This window comes from Euleptes europaea, chromosome 19 (genome assembly GCF_029931775.1).
Source record: "Euleptes europaea isolate rEulEur1 chromosome 19, rEulEur1.hap1, whole genome shotgun sequence".
NCBI classification, from domain to species: Eukaryota; Metazoa; Chordata; class Lepidosauria; order Squamata; family Sphaerodactylidae; genus Euleptes; species Euleptes europaea.
In genome coordinates, this window is record NC_079330.1 from 28589220 (window position 1) to 28611888 (window position 22669).

Genomic DNA, 22669 nt, shown 5'->3' on the forward strand with positions numbered 1-22669 from the left:
AGGTTGGCAACCCTAGTGGATGTCTTCACCGGGCTCCCTCTCCCCACAAACTCTGCCTTCCCCATGCAACACCCCCAAATCTCCAGGAGTTTCCAAAACTGGACCTGACAACCTTAGGTGAAGGAAAGGGCCTGAAGAAGACATGAGATAAAATATGACAAGAGCGACCTTAAAAGAGAATAGGGAAGTCATTCTGCTGGGGCATGCCAGCGTGCAAGAAGGCTGTCAATTCACAAAGGCAGGCTTCCTCTGAATGCCAGTTGTTGGGAGACAAGAACAGGAGGACTTCTCAGCCTCTGGCCTCTTGCTTGTGGGCCCTCCGGGGCATCTGGCTGGCCACTGTGAGAAAAAGGACACTGAACTACATGGGCTACTGGTCTGAAACGGCAAGGCTATTCTTCTCAAAGAAATTTCAACTGCTTGAAATCTTTGTCTGAACTCTGAACGTGTCTTAAGACAGGCAGAAATCCTTCAGCCAAAAGAACAGGCCATTCTTTCCAGCAGATCGACCCATTCCCCCTTCACAATAATTCCATAATAGTTGGGGAGGGGCTGTGGCTCAGTGGCAGAGCATCTGCTTGGCATGCGGAAGGTCCCAGCTTCAATCCCCGGCATCTCCAGTTAGACACTAGGCAAGTAGGTGGTGTGAAAGACCTCTGCCTGAGACCCTGGAGAGCCATGGAAAGGGGCCATGGCTCAGTGGTAGAGCATCTCCTTGGCATGCAGAAGGTCCCAGGTTCAATCCCCGGCATCTCCAGTTAAAGGCACTAGGCAAGTAAGTGGTGTGAAAGACCTCTGCCTGAGACCCTGGAGAGCCATGGAGAGGGGCCGTGGCTCAGTGGTAGAGCATCTCCTTGGCATGCAGAAGGTCCCAGGTTCAATCCCCAGCATCTCCAGTTAAAGGGACTAGGCAAGTAGGTGATGTGAAAGACCTCTGCCTGAGACTCTGGAGAGCCGCTGTCGGTTGGAGTAGACAATATTGACTTTGATGGACCAAGGGTCTGATTCAGTATAAGGCAGCTTCATGTGTGGGTTTAATTATTTCCTCTTTCGCTCTTTCTGATACTTTCTAGGTGATAAATGTAACAGGTATCTCTGTCGGATTCGGTTTGTCTTCAGCTTGCGATACATTAATATCACAGGTGAGTAACTGGGACTGCTCTTGATTCCAGTCCACAGTGATTTGAAATGTGCATGACGTTTCTTATTTTATATAATTTATTCTGATCCTAGGAGGGGCAAAGAGTTATGCCGCCACTCATGCTCTGTCCACAAAACACTGGAAACCTCGTTCACTCCAATGCATAGACACACACTTTGAAGCATATCTTTGAGCCTTGTGGCTGGAACCTTGCTTTAAACAAATAAAATAAAATGGAGAGTCTCAAAAAAATAGGCCATTTATGCAGGGCTGTTTCCCTCGCGGGCACCCCGCCAATTGCTCCAAAATCTTCATTTTGATTATGCATGCCTTTCCCAACCGTCAGACGTCGCCTTGCTGTCCCCACACATTTGCTCATGTTTGGCCTGTGTTTTCTGGATGCAGTCAGCGGGGGAGGCCACGGGGAAACAGCCCTGCTAAATGGCCTAAGTAAAAGTGTCCTCAAGCGGGTATGGCAGAAAGTTTCCTTTTGTTCTGAACATGCCAGTTGCCATACCTCCTATGTGCTCTCCACGTAGTGAATCATTCAGGATGTGACGGAGTTTTGCAGCATCGCCCATGCGACCTGAAAATCGATCTCCGGTTTCAGTCTTGTTTCTCCCTTGCACAAACAGAACCCCACAAGCCTTTATTTTTGTGCTTTGTTTGGTTTCCCCACACCAAATTCCCAAACCCGTTCAATTGATGCAGCTTTCCTTGCCATCTTTGCCTAGTTGAGTAAAGATGGTGTGTCATGAATAAATCACATTCAAATAGTGTCGAATGGCATAAAAGAAGGCAAAAAACTGAGCACACCAGCGATTTAAACAGGCAGAATGGAAAGGCGAAGAAAAAAGAGGGGAATAAAACCCAACCTGAAAACAGAAGACTGAAAATATAATTTCTTTGAAGCGCTATGTAAAGGTTAAAAATATTTAAAAATAATTAAAATAGCACAGTGGCATTTCCTAGGGTTGATATCTGTAACCACATACCAAACGCGTTTCGGCCTATTGGGCCTTCATCAGTGGTTAATAAAAACCATGTTAAGCCTGCACACATTTACAGAAATAAATAAAGACATAAACAAACAGTTCAAATCAAACCAGGCATGTGTATAGATTGTAAATCTATTACCAATTACTCAAACATCTGGTCAAATTGGTTCTAGTTGTAATACAGGTTTGTATATGTCTCTCATATACCATGTGTGCAGAGAGAGGAAGGGAAGGCGATTGTAAGCCGCTTTAAGACTCCTTCAGGTTGAGAAAAGTGGGGTATAAAAACCAACTCTTCTTCTTCTTCTGACGAAATGGGAAAGGGCTGCTTTGTGCATCCCTTGTAGTAATACTAAGCTCAAGTTGTCTTCATGCTTGATATGGCTTCTTTTCCCAGACCTATGGAGGGAAGAACATGAAGCGCGTGGGGACCATCCTGCAACGGGGCGTCCTCATCCTTCTACTTTGCTGCTTTCCCTGCTGGGCCATTTTCATCAACACAGAACAGTTCCTCTTGCTCATCCGACAGGACCCAGAAGTCTCCAGGTGAGAGGGAATGTGGGTGACGGTAGGAGCATGGGGTTTGTTGCCAGTGGGTGTCTTGTCGGACTGGGCTGCTCGATAGGCACATGCTGAAGTGATAGTCATTCAATGTTTGTTTTTGCAAGAAGATTCGATGGCAGACAAGGGATTCAGGAGAATTGGTTGGAAATGTTACCTAGGTGGTACATCACACCGAGCGATATCCAGAATATGAACAGTTCGACATCTGGTTTGTGTTGGAAGTGTCGTAAAGCTAGAGGCACCTTTTATCACTGTTGGTGGACATGTACATCAGTCCAAAAATTTTGGAAGAAAATACATGAGAACATAGAAGCTATCATCGGTCAACCTATAAAATATGATCCTAAACTATTCCTCCTGAGTAAAACACCAGACGAAAGCGGTAAAGATCAACAGATCATACTAAAATATTTAATCACAGCAGCAAGAATAGTGTTAGCATCACTGTGGAAAACAGATAAAATATCACAAATCGAAACTTGGATTGATAAAGCCTACGAATATATAACAATGGCACACCTAACAGAAATATTACAAAAAGGCACTCTAGGAGCAAATAAAGACAAATGGAATTCCTTTTATGAATATATTAAAACCAAAAAATAACAGCAAATTCTTATGAGTCATAAGAAAGTTAAGTTTATGATCTACTCTATTATGTTAATAAATGACTGTAACAATGAACTTTATAAGGGGGTAGAACTATGCATTTTTTCTTTTTTAATGTTAAATATTGTTTAACCAAGGGTTTCCCCTCTCCCTTTTCTTTTTTCCTGTATCCTCACTTAATACTGAAAACTAATAAAAATATTTAAAAAAAAAAAAAGATTCGATGGCAGACGGCCCCCATTTTCTTTGAGGTGTTTGAAAGAGACTGATTCGGAAACAAAATGTAAACTCTTTGAAAGGGGCACTCCAGACAACCATTTCTGTCCTTTCTAGGGTTGCCAGCTCCAGCTTGTGAAATCCCTGGAGAATTTCTCAAGCTGGAGCTGGGAACAGATCTCCGTCAGCTGGAGGTCAGTTATAATTCCAGAATAACTCCAAGCCCCCTGGAGTTTGGTGACCCTCCGTCCAGAACCTTCCACCGTATTTGTTTCAGTGTGGCAGATATCCCACAGCTGTTTGCATCGAGGAAGAGAGCACAGAAAGATGGATGAGAGGCAATTGTTATACGTAGCCACCGTTGAGCGCCACGGCGGCCTGCGTTCACCGTGATTATGTTCTGTCCCTTTATATTGGAAACCTGAGCCAAAATTCTCCCATTCCGTTTGCACCGTCCTTTTTGCATAGCTTGTATGCATGGCATCTAATGAATCGATTGCATTAAAACGACGTCAAATGGCATAAAAGGAACCAATAAGCTGGTCGCACCAGTGGCGAAAACAGGCATATTGGAAAGGCTTACCGCTGCAACAAAGAAAAACACAAAGAAGAGGGCTGCGTGGTGCATCCATCATTATAAGAATACTTTTAGCACAAGTTGCTATTTGTTATCAGGAGTGCCACTAAGAACCACACCCCTGGAGGCTGTTGCCTTTGAAAAGGTCACTCTAGCCAACTGTTTCTGTCTAGGACACTGGTTCCCAACCTTTTTTGACCAGGGACCACTAGGACTTTTTTGTTCGGTGCAGGGACCCCAAAGTTCAAAATAAAAATGCAGAGAATTTGAAAATAAACTTTAATCGTAACCGTTAGTTAAACATTAAACTTAGAATAATATTTGAATATATTTTTATAATAGAGAACTTTTAATTGAAAATATTAATTTATTATGGGTTTATAACTTTGTTTTGCGGACCTTAATTTAGTTCTCACGGACCCCCGGTTGGGAACCAGTGGTCTAGGAGGACCCAAGGTAGAACATACATTTGGTGGCAGGAATTATACGATACCTGCTACATTTAAAGAGACAAGGGGGAAGATTCTGAATATCCATCCCAAGCAGAAACAGATATGAGTAGGATGCCCTTTTCCATGATTTCTTACTTGGTACAAAGGATTATGCGATTGTTACTATAGCTATTTCTATTCTACCTACCTGAAACCTGCTTTCTCATGTGACTACCTCTGAAAATGCACACCTCAACAAGAGTCAGAAAACAAGCTTTTGGAAAATAATTGCTTTGAGGCTGCTATAAAGAAATGCCTTTCAGAGCTGGTAACTGGATTTGGGGGATCATTTTAGCCGCAGGCTAAATTGTTGGTTGGTTTTAATTTCTTTGCTCTCTCCCTCTCTCCCTCTACAGACTCACTCAGGTTTACGTTATGATCTTCATTCCAGCACTTCCTGTAAGTATCAAACTATTTTTTTCTCAACAGACTGTTGTCCAGTTGCTGAGTTGCTCCTTATTGGCTTCCAACAGGATTCCTATTCCATTTGGCAGCCATATTGCAGGCAGAAATCCAACAGGCAAAGCTCTTAATAATCATTACCATGTCCATGACACCCCCCACCCCCACCCCTTTGCAGATGTGAATGCCCCAATCCTCCCATCAAGGATTACAATCTGAACCCCTTGTGCTTCCGTGACACATGAAGCTACACACCTGTTTTATTCATATCTTTTGAAGTTGTCTGCTTTGTGTAGTTTCAAAAGCCGAGAGAGTTGTTCTACAATCCGCTTATGAAATTAATCTTGTCCGCTGGTGAAACAGCCGGCTGTGTGCATAGTGCCTTGGTATGTACACACTGATTTGTGTGCGCGCTGGATGCCCCCACCCTACCCAGGCCCACTTGGAGGTTCATCTTCTAGAGGCCCCAGGGAAGGAACTGGACCCTGGAGGAGGACAATGCTAGCGATTCACACCAATAAAAGAGGCAAAAATCAGGACAACATTGGGGACAGTGATTTATTAGAGACAGGGACTAGAAAGTGTGGATGTCCCTGGTAAAGTGGGACATTTGGAGCATATATCACAATGGGCTCATTTTGTAACATGGCTGTTCATTTAAAAAATATTAATCCTGCATGTGAAGTCCTTGTCTCTTTTAAAAATGGATTGTTCCAACTGCGTTCATTATTCCCCGCATTGGTTGATATCTTTAGTTCACATCTCCTTTTGATGATGATGAGATAAATTTTTATTTGTACCCCACCCTCCTCCGACCAGGACGGGCTCAGGGAGCTACCAACATGACTAAACATACATAAACATTGAATTACAAAAATTAAAACATTAATACATTCTGATATGCTGTAATTTCTCTAGTTCTAACTTTGGCGCCCAATATATCCCTGTAGGGAGAGATTTTCTTATGGCAAATATGGATTGCCGTAACAGCCTATCAATATTCCATATCTCGGGTTGGGGGGACACGGGACAATGGACCGAATACAAATTTAGGAAAAATTGTTGGGCAAGGGTGGAAATGTGACTTATTCATCTGCTAGCGATTTCAGAGGGATAGGATCATTGGTTATGGCTTATTGAAAGTAAAGATGAGTCACGCACATGCACAAAAGAGACGAAGTCGTTTGTCTTAGTAAAAAACCAATCTTTACTAAATTAACTCAAGGGTAAGGTTCACTGGGAGTAAAACAAATTATCCTTTCTACATGGCTAAGTTTCCTAACCTTGCCAGATGCTTCTGGCAGGTACTAAGCTTACACACGAGTAGGCATTCTTGGAAGACAAGATTGCCTCTCCATCCTTTCAGGTTGGTATCAAAAACTCAGACTCAATACTGCTTTCTCTTCCAAACAAAGGAAAGCAGTAAACATGCAGATTGCTTATGTACGTGACTAACAGGCCGGATGGCAATGGTTGCTCTGCTGACCATTTGGCCAATTACGGTAACACATTAAATCATTTCCTTGAACTGGTCAGCATCTATACCACTGGTTCCCAACCAGGGGTCCGTGAGAACTAAATTAAGGTCCGCGAAACAAAGTTATAAACCCATAATAAATTAATATTTTCAATTAAAAGTTTTCTATTATAAAAATATATATTCAAATATTATTCTAAGTTTAATGTTTAACTAACACTTATGATTAAAGTTTATTTTCAAATTCTCGGAATTTTTATTTTGAACCTTGGGGTCCCTGCACCGAACAAAAATGTCCTAGTGGTCCCTGGTCAAAAAAAGGTTGGGAACCACTGATCTATACATTCAATATTAACCCTTGACTGACATGTAACAAAGCTCGTTACTTAATGCCCAACAGGAAAAAGGGAGGAGGGACGGGGAAGGGAAAGGGAGAAGAGAGAGGGGGGAAGGAAAAGAGAAGGGAGGGGAGGCCAGAATTCCATTGATACCGTCGCTGTCCTCAACCATCGGCCTGTTGGAACATCTCTGTCTTACATGCTCTGCAGAACTCAGCTAAGTCCCACAGGGCCCACGTCTCACTCGACCGAGAATTCCACCAGGCTGGGGCCACGGCCAAGAAGGCCCTGGCCCTGGTCAAGAACAGCCAGACGCTTTTGGGGGACAGGGATCTCCAGCAGATTATTATTTGCTGATCGTAGAGCCCTCTGGGCTTTGTATAGGGAGAGAGATAGCAAGAGTCAAGTCCAGTAGCACTTTAAAGAACAAGATGATTTCCAGGTGTATTACCCATGGTTTGGTAAAGAAATGATTCCAACAGGCAAGTGTTGGGGAAAACAAAGTACGCAGTTTTATTAAACAAAAAAATACACCCTTTTACCCAAGCTAAGTAATCTTTTAACAAAAATAACATTTTATCCAGGCCGGGTCTGAAATAAGGATGAGGAGTTGTCTCCTGGGAGGCAAGCAAGCCGCTTCTTCCAGACGTTCTCCGGCTGGCTGGCTGGCTGGCTCCTTATCTGAAGACCTCCCCTTCTTTTAACAGAGAGTGAAAATGAACCTTTTTCCCCATCACCAGGTGCTCATCATTTACAGTGCTGTGTGAAAGTTAATTCCCTAATGACCTGAGATTGCTCTCACATGGGGAAGGGCTGCATTGATCACCATCTACCTCCTCGTAATACAATGGTCTTCCGCAGTTTCCACTACACCATGATATGAGCTTTTGAAAGTTAAAGCTCCCTTTGTAATCTTTTGGGTTATAGTTCTCGTGGGACAATGTGCTTTTGGGGCGGTTTGTTTCTCGCAACTGCTAAAAGCACAAAATCGATCCGTTTATACAACCGTGGGGCAAGGAGGCAGTTTCTTTCAGCAGGAGGAGGGTGAGGGGGGGATCCTCATCGCCTCCTGCTTCTTGCCCATCTGAGGCTGCGCTGATATCTTCTCTTTCTGCAGGCCACCTTTATTTACCAGTTAGAGACGAGGTACTTGCAAAACCAGGTAAGGTGCCTCTTCCTCTCATTTCTTCCATGTGAGGGAGGCCAACTTTTTTTTTGGGAGGGGGGGTCCTGAAAACTCCCCTGGCAAGAATGCTCCCACCCCTACCCCCTGCTGGTGTCCAGTGGGGACCTGGCAACCCTATGGAAAGCAGATGCATGGTTGTGCAGAAAGAAGGCAAGTTTAGATTCTGGAAGGGACAGGGAGAGGAGCAGACAGACAAAGTGGTGAGCTAGCTGAAGCACCCTGCGGGTGCAGGATCTCTTGCTGGGGATCAGGTGTGGGATAGCGGATCTGCTGCCTGTGCCTCTTTGCCTCCACCTCTGCACTACTGGCATATTGGCAAATCAAGCAAATGTCACCAAAATGCCATAAACGGCTCAAGATCTCTCCTCCAGAGGAAGCCGACCAAGATAAGGGCTGACCTGGGAGCCTCTCACTGGGCAGGGAAGTGGGACGGGTTGCCAGGTCCTGCTTCATCACCAGCAGGAGGTTTTTGGGGCAGAGCCTGAGGAGGGCAGGGTTTGGGGACTTCAATGCCATGGAATCCAATTGCTAAAGCGGCCATTTTCTCCAGGGGAACTGATCTCTGTCGGCTGGAGATCAGTCGTCATAGCAGGAGATCTGCAGCCACCCCCTGGAGGTTGGCAACCCTAGAGTAGAATGAAGTCTATGAAGTCCCTCCCCTTCCCAGGCTCTGCCCCAAGATCTTCTGCTATTACTTGGAGGTTGGCAACCCTAGAAGTGGGGCATGTTACAGGCTATTCCCCCACCCCTTCAGCAAGTGACAGTAAGAGCAGGGTGGGGAGAGGCTGAGAGCAATGTTTCCACACGATAGCCAAGGTCTATCCTTGAGAAATCCACCCATCCCAGTCTTTGCTCTCCTACCAACAAGCTGTGGTGACTTATCTACAAGCCCTCTTGAATGCCTTTTGTCTTTTATGCACGGCTGTTTCCCTCGCCGTCACCCCTCCAATGACTTTGGGTCTTTGTGTTGATTGTGCATGCCGTTTCCGACCGTCGGAGGTCAACTCGCTCTCCCCCTGTGTTTCCCCGCGTTTTGACCGTGTTTTCAAATTTGAGATAAAACTGGTCCCTGAAAACGTGGGCAAAACGCAGGGGGGGAGCAAGGCGACCTCTGACGGTCGAAAACGGGGTGCATAATCAACACAAAGACCCAAAGTCGTTGGAGGGGTGACGGCGAGTGAAACAACCATGCATAAAAGCCCTTTGTGGACTGACCCATGGTTAAGTTTTGCACTTTCCTTCCTTTTTTATGTCACTGCTGTTGTGGTTTGACATTAATCCTGACCACTGTTGTTGTTTTTTAACTGAATAAATTGGCAAGTTAATTGATTTAGCTTTTAATATCGTTCTAAGTATGGGCGCAGAGTGGTAAGCTGCAGTACTGCCGTCCAAGCTCTGCTCATGACCTGAGTTCGATCCCGACAGAAGTTGGTTTCAGGTAGCCGGCTCAAGGTTGACTCAGCCTTCCATCCTTCCGAGGTCGGTAAAATGAGTACCCAGCTTGCTGGGGGTAAAGGGAAGATGACTGGGGAAGGCACTGGCAAATCACCCCGTAAACAAAGTGTGCCTAGTAAACGTCACCCCAAGGGTCAGTAATGACCCGGTGCTTGCCTTTACCTTTACTTTTTAAGTATGGGTCAATCACTGTCATGGCAATTTTTTAAAAATCAAAAAGTACGATAAAACTATTTTAAGAAATACATCTGATTATGATCAGCTGCTTGGGGTTTAGTTATTAAATTTTTATTCCATGTTAACTAAATCTAGGATGGGCTTCGTTCAGTTATATTAGAAAATGGAATAGGATACTTACCAGTTTAGAGGAGTGGGAGATGTATTTGGAATTGTGCACTACCTAAACTTATCCCTATGAGTTTAAAAGAGAATGACTTTAACATTTTGTTTCAATGGTATTTTCCTGTTTGGTTTGCTGGCCGTGGTGACTGGCGAAGCAAACCGCTTAGCAGGTGGCGGGGCTGCACCGGGGCTGCACCAACTACTCCCCACTTAGGATTGCACTGCCCATGAGCATTGGTTACAGTTTACAATGTTTTGAAATAACAAGATATGAGAGAATATGTTTCCTTGTACATTTTGCCAGCCATTATAATGCCTCTTTGTTTCTTTCTGTTTCTGGGAGTACGCTTTATGTTACATTTGGGAAAATCCAATGAAAAATAAATAAGATGGAAGGGTGGTGGCCACGTTTAGTGATCGTGTGGTTTGGCCCTTAATTAAGCACGTACCTGTGAAGCTGTCGGGGCTCCATCCAGCTCAGCCTGGTCTCTGACTGGTTGGGACTCAGGTAGAAGAAGAAAGTCTCTTCCCAGCACCTGAGATCCCTGGAGATATTGGGGATTGAACGTGCAGCCTTCTGCATGCAAAATGTTTCCTTGGCTCCACCTTCATTCACATCCACTTCCTTGCACTGCTTGAAATAAACCCCCAAAGTAATCTTTCCTTGCAGCGGATCATCTGGCCTGAGGTGTTGTGCGGCACCATCGGCAACATTGTCAATGGGATTGCAAACTACGTCTTCCTGTATGAGCTGGAGATGGGGGTCAGGTGAGGAAGCCCCCAAGATGCTTGGCGGGCATCACACAACGGTGTGGTTTTTCTTCCCTTGCATGTGGGATTGAGGGATGTGGAATGGTATAGTATAGGGGAGGGGCTGTGGCTCAGTGGTAGAGCATCTGCTTGGCATGCAGAAAGTCCCAGGTTCAATCCCCGACATCGCCAGTTAAAGGGACTAGGCAAGTAGGTGATGTGAAAGACCTCTGCCTGAGACCCTGGAGAGCCACTGCCGGTCTGGGTAGACAATATTGACTTTGATGGACCAAGGGTCTGATTCAGAAGAAGGCAGCTTCATGTGTCCATAGTCCGATCTCATCAGATCTTGAAATCTAAGCTGGGTCAGTATTTGGAAGGGAGACCTGCAAGGAAGACTCCTCAGAGGAAGGCAATGGCAAACCACCTCTGCTCAACCACTTGCCTTGAAAACCCCACCAGGGGTTGTTGTAAGTCAGCTGTGACTTGACAGCACTTTACACACACGTGGGCTCCAAGTCCATCCCAAAGTCTTTTCATTCAGATATCTTTACTTTAACGATATTGTTCACATGGCCAATTCGGCCCTGAACAATGTCACACTGATTCGTTCAGATATCAATGGGAGAAGTTTAGCAGAAGGGTACGCCCTGGGATGCTTGTGAGCTCTGCAGATCTCTGTGTGCGTTTTTAATTCCATTGCCGATTACGGGCCAAGCCCGGATCTCAAAGAAAAAAGAGGAGTCCTAGGGGGGGGGGGGGAAACAGAACAGAGAATTTCAGCTCAAAGGCTGAAATTAAATTTGGTTGCAGGAGAATTCCACGCTGTCCTTTGCAAATAGTTTTATAACATGGAAATGGCATCAAAACGCCATCAAAGAACTCACCCAAAAAGGACATGTGAAACGGATGTTCCAAAGGCTACTGGCATAAAGGGAAGAGAAGGCGACAGTCCTCTTCAAGAGCCAGCAGCTAATCAGATGTGAGGGCTAATATCAAGGCTCATAGCAGCTGCTTTCATTCGCAAGAAATGGGTCTAATCATTTTTTGAAGTATTCAAAGTGTGTGACTCTCTCTCCTTTTTGTGCTAGAGAGTTCCATAAGTTCGTTTTGCACTGTTTGAGCTCTTCCTTTCATCTGATTGGAATGACAGCCTAGAGTTGCCAGCTTTGAGGCCGGGCCTGGAGATCGCCTGCTATTACAAAAGCTCTCCAGATGACAGAGATCAGTTCCCCTGGAGAAAATGGCTGCTTTAGAGGGTGGACTCTATGGCATTCTACCATAGAGTAGAATAGGGTTGCCACCTCCAGGTTGGGAAAGACCTGGAGATTTTGGGGGCAGAGCCTGGAGAGGGGAGGGACTTCAGTGCCATAGAGTCCAATTGCCCAAGCTGCCATTTTTTCCAGGTGAACTGATCTTTATCGCCTGGAGATCAGATGTAATAGCAGGAGATCTCCAGCCACCACCTGGAGGTTGGCAACCCTAGAGTACAATGAAGTCTATGAAGTCTCAAACCCTCCCGTCCCCAGGCTCCGCCCCCAAAATCTCCAGGTATTTCCCCACACAAAGCTACATGACAGCTGATCAGCTTCACTGAGTGACTCCCACCCCCCACTCTAGCCTTATGAGAGAGTAGGGTTGCCAACCTCCAGGTCGTAGCTGGAGATCTCTGGCTATTAAAACAGGTCTCCAGCCAATAGAGATCAGTTCACCTGGAGAAAATGGCCACTTTGGCAATTGGGCTCTATAGCATTGAAGTCCCTCCCCCCAAACCCCGCCCTCCTCTGGCTTCGCCCAAAAAACCTCCTGCCGGTGGAGAAGAGGGACCTGGCAACCCTGAGAGGGAGAAAAGGCTTCCTGCCTCTGTGCTTCTGACAGTTAAAACTGTGTTAAACATCTATCATGTCTTTCTATCCCAGTGACTCTCTTTCTCCCTTCTCCCCATTTGTTCCAGGGGCTCTGCCTGGGCTAACACCATCGCCCAGTATTCGCAGGCTGTCATCCTCTTCCTGTACATCCGATGGAAAAAGCTCCATGTGGAGACTTGGGGAGGTGCGATGGATTTCTTCTGCTTCATTTGGACCAGACCGGCGGGCCCATGATAATTTAACCTCAGTTTTATATGAGAGCCAGTGTGGTGTAGTGGTTAAGAGCTGTGGTTTGGAGTGGTGCAGTCTGATCTGGAGAACCGGGTTCGATTCCCCACTCCTCCACGTGAGCGGCGGAGGCTAATCTGGTGAACCAGGTTGGTTTCCCCACTCCTCCACATGAAGCCAGCTGGGTGACCTTGGGCTTAGGGTTGCCAGGTCCCTCTTTGCAACCGGCGGGAGATTTTGGGGGCAAAGCCTGAAGAGGGCAGGGTTTGGGGAGGGGAGGGACTTCAATGCCATAGAGTTCAATTGCCAAAGTGGCCATTTTACTCCAGGTGAACTGGTCTCTATCAGCTGGAGATCAGTTGAATTAGCAGGACATCTCCTGCTATTATCTGGCAGTTGGCAACTCTACTTGGGCTAGTCACACTCTCTCAGCCTCACTTCGTGTCTGTTGTGGGGAAGGGAAGGTGATTGTAAGCTGGTTTGATTCTTCGTTAAGTGGTAGAGAAAGTCAGCATATAAAAAACAACTCTTCTTCTTCCACTTCCTTTCTCTTCTGGGAAAGGAGTCCATTTTTGGAATAGGGTTGCCAGGTCCCGCAGGACCACTGACAGGGGATGGGGGTAGGGTTGCCAGGTCCAGGCTGGGAAACGCCTGGAGATTTGGAGAAGGAGACTGGGCAACTCTGGGCCCAGCTCTGCACCCTGCCCAGTGGGGGCCTGGTGCCTCTCTCGGGTCAGTGGCAAGGCCTCCCTCGCAGGTTCAGGCAGGGTGGCCTCCACTGCTACTGGAACATTGTCAGCCGACGTCTCTACAGAGCTGAGCCTAGGGTTGCCAGCTCCAGAGTGGGAAATACATGAAGATTTGGGGGGGGGTTGGAGCCTGAGGAGGGTGGGGTAGGGTTGCCAACTTCCAGGTAGTGGCTGGAGATCTCCTGTTACTTCAACTGATCTCCAGCTGATAGAGATGAGTTCACCTGAAGAAAATGGCCACTTGGGCAATTGGACTCTATGGCAGTGAAGTCCCTCCCCTCCCTAAACCCCGCCCTCCTCAGGCTCTGCCCCAGAAACCCCCCACCGGTGGCGAAGAAGGACCTGGTAACCCTAGGGTGGGGGTATGGGGAGGGGAGGGACTTCAAGGGGTATAAAGCCATAGAGCCCACCTTCTAAAGAGATGATTTTCTCCAAGTGAATTGATATCTGTCACTTGGAGATCAGTTGTAATAGCAGGAGATCTCCAGCCACCACCTGGAGGTTCGTGGCACAAGAGGCTCAAAAATATAAACCACACTGGAGTTTCAACAAATAACCATGGTTATTTGTTGAAACTCCAGTGTGGTTTATATTTTTGAGCCTCTCGTGCCGCTAATTTCTTTAACGACGTTAAATACGGCACAGGTGTATCTCATTATTGTAACCACCTGGAGGTTGGCAACCCTGGCTGGGCCCACCTTGGTCCCTCTCGTCCCCTCTGGTCACTGGCGGGGGATGGGGGATTAGGTTGCTAGATCCAGGTTGGGAAACTCCTGGAGATTTGGGGATGGAGCCTGGGGAGGACAGGGACCTCAGTGGCGCTCACCCTCCGAAGCAGCCATTTTCTTCAGGGGAACTTGGAGTCTGGAGTAGTCTGGTAGTCCAGGTAGTCTCCAGGTAGTCTGGAGATGAGCTGCAATTCAAGGGGTTCCCCAGGCCCCACCTGGAGGCTGGCATCCCTAGCCACTGCTCTCGGCTCTTCCAGCTCTTCCCTTGAGGACTCCTTTGTCTGGAGTCACTGGGCTGGTCAGATGGGGTCATAAGATAGTTTCCGCATCCGTTGCATGAAAATGATGGGTACGTATCTGTAATGTAAAGGCTGCGCGACCAAAACGAGTGATCAGTAGCAGTTCCAAAAGCGAAGCCAACCAAAACCAGTAATGACATCTAGAATTCCAATCAAAAGAAGGTCACATCAGATCATCCTTCACCCTCAGCAAATTTAAAGGCCCAAGATTTAAAACTTTGTGGTGTCTGGGATTAGGTTTGCCAACCTCCAGGTACTAATACAAAAGTTCACCTGTACTGTACAGTAGAGAATTGGAAAGGAAACAGTACTCGACTCTGTATGCAAAAAATATCAAATGTGTATTACATTACAGTGAAGACAACAGTGAAGTGCAAACAAAAACTTATAAACAACCTAAACACAAATAAACATGAAACATAACGTTCTTCGGTTCTTGTAGGTTATCCGGGCTGTGTGACCGTGGTCTTGGTATTTTCTTCCCTGATGTTTCGCCAGCAGCTGTGGCAGGCATCTTCAGAGGAGTAACACTGAAGGACAGTGTCTCTCAGTGTCAAGTGTGTAGGAAGAGTAATATATAGTCAGAAAGGGGTTGGGTTTGAGCTGAATCATTGTCCTGCAATGCAGGACAATGCAGGACATTGCAGGACAATGATTCAGCTCAAACCCAACCCCTTTCTGACTATATATTACTCTTCCTACACACTTGACACTGAGAGACGCTGTCCTTCAGTGTTACTCCTCTGAAGATGCCTGCCACAGCTGCTGGGGAAAGTCAGGAAAGAAAATACCAAGACCACGGTTACACAGCCCGGATAACCTACAAGAACCAATGAATTCTGACCGTGAAAGCCTTCGACAATATAACGTTCTTCAATTGAGTCCAAATGACTTCTAGAAGTTGTAAAATCTTGTTTAAAGTCCGTTAGAACTTGTATGTATCTTGATGCTTATTTTTCAAGAGATCAAGTGGAGTCTTGATTCATTGGAAGAGACAGGTGATGGGAAACGTCTTCCGGAATTTTTTAAAAAACGTTTTTCACAAGTGATGCTTCTTTAGCCACACTTTGCTGTGTCAACTGTTCTGACGGGTGGAATCCTCCCGGCGTGTTTCATGTTTATTTGTGTTTAGGTTGTTTATAAGTTTTTGTTTGCACTTCACTGTTGCCTTCACTGTAATGTAATACACATTTGATATTTTTTGCATATAGAGTCGAGTACTGTTTCCTTTCCAATTCCAAACCTCCAGGTGCTAGCTGGAGATCTTCTGCTATTGCAGCTGATCTCCAGCTGATAGAGATCAGTTCCCCTGGGGAAAATGGCCGCTTTGGCAATTGGACTCTATGGCATTGAAGTCCCTCCCCTCCCCAAACCCCACCCTCCTCAGGCTCCGCCCCAAAACCTCCTGCTGGTGGCAAAGAGGGACCTGGCAACCCTATCCAAGCTGTCAAATCCTGCCTTTTAGAGCCGCTTTCCCACAGAAATCCTGGGTGGGCTGCATATCTCTTTTCCTTCTGTTTCCAATCTAGGCTGGTCCACCGAATGCCTCCAGGAATGGGACGTCTTCATGGCCTTAGCCGTCCCCAGCATGCTCATGACCTGCATTGAGTGGTGGACGTTTGAGATTGGAAGCTTTCTGATAGGTCGGTGAGAAGGCTGCAGATTCCTGTATGTTTGTTTGTCTTCTCAATCTAGGCTGGTCCATTGAATGCCTCCAGGAATGGGACGAGTTCATGGCCTTAGCGGTTCCCAGCATGCTCATGACCTGCCTTGCATGGTGGACGTTTGAAATTGGAAGTTTTCTGATAGGTCAGTGAGGGGCACAAGAGTTGGGAGGAGCTAGGATAGGGTTGCCAAACTCCAGGTACTGGCTGGAGATCTCCTGCTGTTACAACTGATATCCAGCTGATAGAGATCAGTTCTCCTGGAGAAAATGGCCGCTTTGGCAATTGGACCCTTTGGCATTGAAGTCCCTCCCCTCCCCAAACCCTGCCCTCATCAGGCTGCACCCCAAAAACCTCCTGCCGGTGGTGAAGAGGGACCTGGCAACCCTAAGCCAGGAGGCCAGGCCACCCCTTTCTACCAGGGGGAAAGGCCGTGGCTCAGTGGGAGAGCATCTGCTTGGCATGCAGAAGGTCCCAGGTTCAATCCCCGGCCTCTCCAGTTAAAGGGACCAGGCAAGGAGGTGATGTGAAAGACCTCTGCCTGAGACCCTGGAGAGCCGCTGCTGGTCTGAGTAGACAATACTGACTTTCATGGACCAAGGGTCTGATTCAGTATAAGGCAGCTTCCTGTGTTCATGTGTTCACTTGGGTCATCTCGTAGGGTTGCCAACCTCCACGTGGTGGCTAGCGATCTCCCGTTATTAAAACTGATCTCCAGGTGACAGTGATCAGTTCACCTGGAGAAAATGGCTGCTTTGGGAGGCGGACCCTATGTCAATATACTCCATTGACGTCCCTCCCCTCTTCAAACCCTGCCTTCGTCAGGCTCCACCCCCAAATCTCCAGGTATTTCTCATCTGGTTGTACACACTGACACTGTCACAACCATCTTCACATCAAGGTACTTCTCATTGATGCTGTCAAGACATAGACACAATTCATTAAGGAACAATTTTAGGAGCTGAAAATATCACTGTCAAAAACTTGCTGCAAGCCATGTTGGTCCTTTGAAAAACCCCTCACCACTAAAAACAAACAAACCCAGTTGTGTAACACGTTTTTGTTAGGACAAACTCAAAAATCACAAAATAGACAAAATTTCAACTTCCCCAGAAGAATTAATCAGACTGGATATTTAGTACAAAATGAAAAAGGGGGTACAGGGAGGAAAGAAAACACGGAGAAGGTTTGTAGCATGTTTTGTATGCCTGGTTTGTAGCATGTTTGTAGTATGTTTAATAGGTACGGTTATCAGCTCCTGGTTGAGAAAAACCTGGAGATTTTGGGGATGGAGCCTGAGGAGGGCGGGGTTTGGTGAGGGGAGAGTCTTCAATGGCATATAATTCCATAGAGTCCACCTTCCAAAGAGGCCATTTTCTCCAGGCGAATGGTTCTCTGTCACCTGGATATCTGTTGTAATAGCGGGAGATCTCCAGCTGCCACCTGAAGGATGGCAACGCCGTGAACTGGGAACGGGAATAGAGGGTTTAGATTGGGTCACATGGTGCCGGTTTCAGGCTGCTCCAAAGATTATTGGGACAGAGGAGTACAGTGAATAAACAAAATAGTCACTCTCCTGTTGAGAACAGAAAATCTAGAAGGGTGTCAAATGTCTACACTGCAGCAGTCAGGCCGCACTATGGCCCCACGAGGGGCAGCGAGCAGCAGAAACTATGGTGGTCTTTATATTATCAAAGTTGGAGAATAATTTTACACGAGGCAGTAGGCAGAGTCTCAATGGAGCCCAAATTGGGTAGCCTTGACTAGTGGCCGGAAGAGCAAAGCACTCCCCTAGGCAAAGTAGGGGGGAGGTAGTTGTGAATTTCCTGCATTGTGCAGGAGGTTGGACTTGATGACCCTGGTGGTCCCTTCCAACTCTATGATTCTATGAAAATCTTGTTTGCTATAGATACCCTCTCTTGGGCAGTTGAATTCAAAACTATTCAGGGTTTGAGGTCAAATTGAGTGAGGGCAGGTAGAAGAGGATTATGAAGTTTTCTGGGGGTGGGGGTTGGGGAGTATGATGTGATGGGTGGAAACTTCCTGGGGAAAATACCAAGAAACCCCCCCCCCACACACACACAACTTCTATAATGTAGGAAAAATGGAAAAACAGATATTTCCTTATATAATTTTACTTGCATCATGAAGAGCAAAATCATTTGAAAACCTCTTTGGGAGCAGGCGTAGTCTAGTGGTTACAGCACAAGTACAAAAAGGGAGAACTACGTGCAAATCCCCACGCAGCCATAAAATCTCCTTGGTTGAAAGTCACACACACTCTCAGCCTCACCTACATAAGAAAAACCCTGCTGGATCAGACCAAGGCCCATCAAGTCCAGCTGTCTGTTCACACAGTGGCCAACCAGGTATCTCTAGGTAGCCCATAGACAAGACAACTGCAGCAGCAGCATCCTGCCTGTATTCCACAGCACCTAGTATATTAGGCATCCTCCTCTGATCCTGGAGAGAATAGGTATACATCATGACTAGTATCCATTTTTACTAGTAGCCATGGATAGCCCTCTCCTCCATGAACATGTCCACTCCCATCTTCGTAAGATTAGTATGAGAATAAAATGGAAAAGGACCATGTAGGTCACCCTTGGGAAAAATGTGGGATTAAAAGCCCTTTCCCGTTGCCTCCAGTAATGCGTTGCAAGATTCAAGATACACAAATTCCATGTGGCTCTGCTCACCCCTTCCTGTTTTTCAGGCCTCCTCAGCGTCGTAGAATTGTCAGCTCAATCCATCATTTATGAAGTATCCACTGTGGTTTTCATGGTAAGCCTTTTTCAACTCCCCCCCACCCAAATACATGGTGGTGGGGTTTCCTTGGGGCAGAGATGTTTTGTTTTGTTTTTTACCAGTGGAAAGTAATTTATTGAGTCAATGTTAAACATTTACATCACTCAGGCAAATTCCTTACATAGGCTTGGGGGGTGGTCTCGGTGCAGCACCTGCAGACCTAAACCGGGGTGAACACATGAACACATGAAGCTGCCTTATACTGGATCAGCCCCTTGGTCCATCAAAGTCAGTATTGTCTGCTCAGACCGGCAGCGGCTCTCCAGGGTCTCAGGCAGGGGTCTTTCACATCACCTACTTGCCTGGTTTCTTTAACTGGAGATGTCGGGGGCTGAACCTGGGTCCTTCTGCATGCCAAGCAGACGCTCTACCACTGAGCCATGGGGTACATTCCTTCCGGGCCTCACAGGAACGGTTCCTCACTACCTTGCTATGGATGGCACAGCTGATACAATAATGAAGCTTCACATAGAGCTTGGGCAGCACATACGAGTCAAAGACACTTGCTTCAGAGATATCTCGGACTACAGCTACTTCTACAGTGTTTCGGATGACAAACTTCTTAATGGCCTTGGGGACGCAGCGAGCAGAGTTGGTGCAGCAGATAGGCTGGATATGGCCTCTGCCGTTCTTGGCACATCTGTTGTTCCTTCTCCTCTTGGTCATTTTGATGCTGAGGAGGCAAAAGAGCGGGGCAGAGATGTTTTTGGGAGAGCAGCCCAAGCAGTAGGACTATTAAAACCCAGTAACCGGCGCTACGTTGTTCTGGGACAGTTTTGTAAGGATGCCATGCAGGGTAGCCAACTTTCCGGTGGGGCCTGGAGATCTCCCGGAATTACATGTAATGTGAAGGTCACAGATCATTTCCTCTGGAGGAAATGGCTGCTTTGGAGGGTGGACTTGGCGGCATTATAGGTCACTCCCCAGGCTGCACCCCAAATCTCCTGGAATTTACAAACCCAGAGTTGGCAACCCTATGTGGAGGGCCAAAAGCCAGGTCTCCAACATATGAACCTGAAGGAGGAAAATGCCTTTCCAGAGGCCAGCAATGGGATCTCTCAAGAATGCTTATCACATGTTAAAATATGGTTTCTGGGAGAGATTGACAGTTGAGGGAGGGAGATAGAGGGCAGGAGGCATTCTTGCACAGAGAAAATTGAATGCATGTAGCTCCTTTATCTTGAGTCAGATTATCTTTCGAAAAGACAATGCCACACAGTTTCTCTCCCCCACCACCCCAGCTGCGTGGAAAAGGAGAAGCTAGAGCTTGGACCACCCCTGGTTTTATGGCCTTTATTTCATTTTTGAGTTGTCGTTCTTTTTTTGTTTGAATTATTTTTTAAACTTTGGGTTCGAATCCCCAGCACTAATGATAATGCCTTCTACTGGTACAAGGAGCCCTCCATCAGCATGGCAGAAGGCTTTCTGTGCTAATGGAAGCAGAATAGAGGCAGAGGATCCAACTCTTGTGGGGCGATCCTTGCTTAAAAGCCAGGTATAAATGTTCGAAATGAGCGGATCCCTCTAACCCAGCAGTGTCTTACCTCTGATTGGCCGCAGCTCTTTTTCAGCCCTCCTGCCTGAGATTCACCCACCAAAACTGCCACCTGGGGTCTCTTGCATGCTAAGCTAGGGTTCTGCCCTGCAATTTGGGTTGCCAACTTCCAGGTGGTGGCTGGGGATATCCCTCTATTACAACTGATCTCCAGGCGACAGAGATCGGTTCACTTGGAGAAAATGGCTGCTTTGGAAGGTGGACACTATGGTGTTATGCCCTATTGAAGCCCCTCCCCTCCCCAAACTGCACCTTCCCCAGGCTCCACCCCACAAATCGCTAGGTATTTCCCAACCTGGAGCTGGCAACCCTACCTGCAACTGTAGCCCTGTGCTTTAGAAAGAAAAGAACTGGGGGGGATTGTTGTTTTAGGCCAGAAAACTCCCTGTGGGCTTTAGGAGTTTGGGGGAGGACATCAAAAGAGGGGCAGGCTGTCTTCTTAGATGCCACTTATGTCCTTTCCCCCAGATTCCATATGGGATTGGCACAGCAGCCAGTGTCTTGGTGGGGAATGCCTTAGGGGCTGGCAACGCGGAGGAGGCCAAGAGGACGTGCGTGGTCACCATTTTATGCACAGGTATGTGATATTTTGCAGCATTCAGAAGTGAAATCAAACAGCACAGATGGAAGGTCGTTTGGTTTTAGCAAACCAGTACGGAGCTGCCTTATCCCGAGTCAGACTCTTGGGCTTATCTGCTCTAACTGGCAGCAGCTCTCCAAGGTCTTGGCTCAAGGTCTTTTACAGCACGTATTACCTGATCCTTTAAACAGGAGATGCCCTGGATTGATCTTGGGACCTTTTGCATGCAAAGCAGGTGCTTAGGGTTGCCCAGCTCCAGGTGGGGCTTGGCGATCTCCCACTATTACAATGGATCGCCAGGCAATAGGGATCAGTTCCCCTGGAGAAAAGGGCTGCTTTGGAGGGTGGACTGTATGGCATTGTACCGTGCTGAGGTCCCTCCCCAAACCCTGCCCTCCCCAGTTCCACCCCCAAAATCTCCAGGTATTTCGCCATCCAGAGCTAGCCACCCTACAGGTGCTGTACCACTGAGCCACAGCCCCTCCCATATGGGGAAGTCAGGTGCAGCATGGCTTGTTTGAGCAATTAATTGCTACTTGCCTTTCCTTTCCTTTCCTTTTATCCCTTAGAAGCTCTTTGATCAATTGATCTTGAGCAGCATATATCTAGTGTTGGAGGGATATAAGGACTGAAACAAATCTTGCCACTGACAATGTAGCCTTGGGGTCCCTATCACTTAGTAAAAAAGGCATTATGTCAGTCACAGAGGCATTGGATTTGTATATTAAAAGGGGGGAAATTGCTACTTGCATTGTAGGCACTTTGATTGCTGCTTGTTTTTCTTCTGGCAGACTGGACAGATGGCAGATGGGGGGAGTTCTTGTATGGATTCTTCCTTTTCTTTTTATACGTTTTTAATTTTTCAAACAAACATTACAAAACATACAAACATACTAATCAGATTCTTACATTATAATGGAACGTACTCTATAACGTCTATTCTATTATACCTTCTTTGAATATTATATTTGGTATCCGATAGCGCATTTCTTACTTAAATTCTGACATTCTGTTATTTTTATCAGTTAACAGGTATATGCTCAAGAAATACTTTGCATTTTTTAATAAAAATCAGAGGATGATCTATGATTAACTAAAGGCGTTAACTTAGCCATAGTTGCATATTCAATGCTCCTTTTCTGATGCTGGTGGGGTGAATGGGAGCCAGTCACACCGAGAGAGAGAGAGAGACTTGTACCAGCAACCTCCAGTTTGCAAACCTATCTGGATTCAGGATGAGGTTGATGACCTAAGTGCACAATATACTTTTCCCTGGGTCCCTGAACACCTGGGAAGCAAGAAACGCTCAATCACATCTGTTGACCAGATCAGGGATGTATTGTGAAGTTAGAGTCTGCATTCTGCAAACTGGACAAACTTCTCGACATCAACAATGAAACAAACTACGGCAGTTAAACCCCACCAGGAATATATAGGCACCCCATGAGGTGCCTCCCCAAAACTTCCCTTCCCCAGGCTTCACTGCCAAATCTCCAGAAATTTCCCAGTCAGAAGTTGGCTACCCTACCCCAAATTCTATGGTTAAACCATAGAGTTTGGGGTGAATCCTAGAGAGTTGTCCCAACATGATGACGTCATGTCCAGTTTTGTGACAGAAGTGATGCTGTGCATTGGTATGACACT

At 46.5% G+C, this 22669-nt stretch overlaps 2 protein-coding genes across 2 annotated transcripts in view; one reads left to right on the forward strand and one right to left on the reverse strand.

Annotated features, from left to right (window-relative positions):
* LOC130491514 (multidrug and toxin extrusion protein 1-like) overlaps positions 1 to 22669 on the forward strand; it is a 34556-nt gene that overhangs the window by 3414 nt on the left and 8473 nt on the right. Inside the window, exons 3-11 of the mRNA XM_056865265.1 lie at positions 1074 to 1142; positions 2537 to 2685; positions 4953 to 4995; positions 7931 to 7975; positions 10467 to 10564; positions 12501 to 12598; positions 15948 to 16061; positions 18799 to 18866; positions 20914 to 21022. Coding sequence (XP_056721243.1) covers positions 1074 to 1142; positions 2537 to 2685; positions 4953 to 4995; positions 7931 to 7975; positions 10467 to 10564; positions 12501 to 12598; positions 15948 to 16061; positions 18799 to 18866; positions 20914 to 21022 — 793 coding nt within the window. The remainder of the gene's footprint in view (positions 1 to 1073; positions 1143 to 2536; positions 2686 to 4952; positions 4996 to 7930; positions 7976 to 10466; positions 10565 to 12500; positions 12599 to 15947; positions 16062 to 18798; positions 18867 to 20913; positions 21023 to 22669) is intronic.
* On the reverse strand, positions 18932 to 19556 carry LOC130491517 (40S ribosomal protein S26-like). Its single transcript, XM_056865268.1, has 2 exons — positions 19273 to 19556; positions 18932 to 19065 (listed from the first exon to the last, which is right to left on the reverse strand). Exons 1-2 carry the CDS (start codon positions 19554 to 19556, stop codon positions 19008 to 19010), a joined length of 342 nt encoding a protein of 113 aa, XP_056721246.1. The 3' UTR covers positions 18932 to 19007.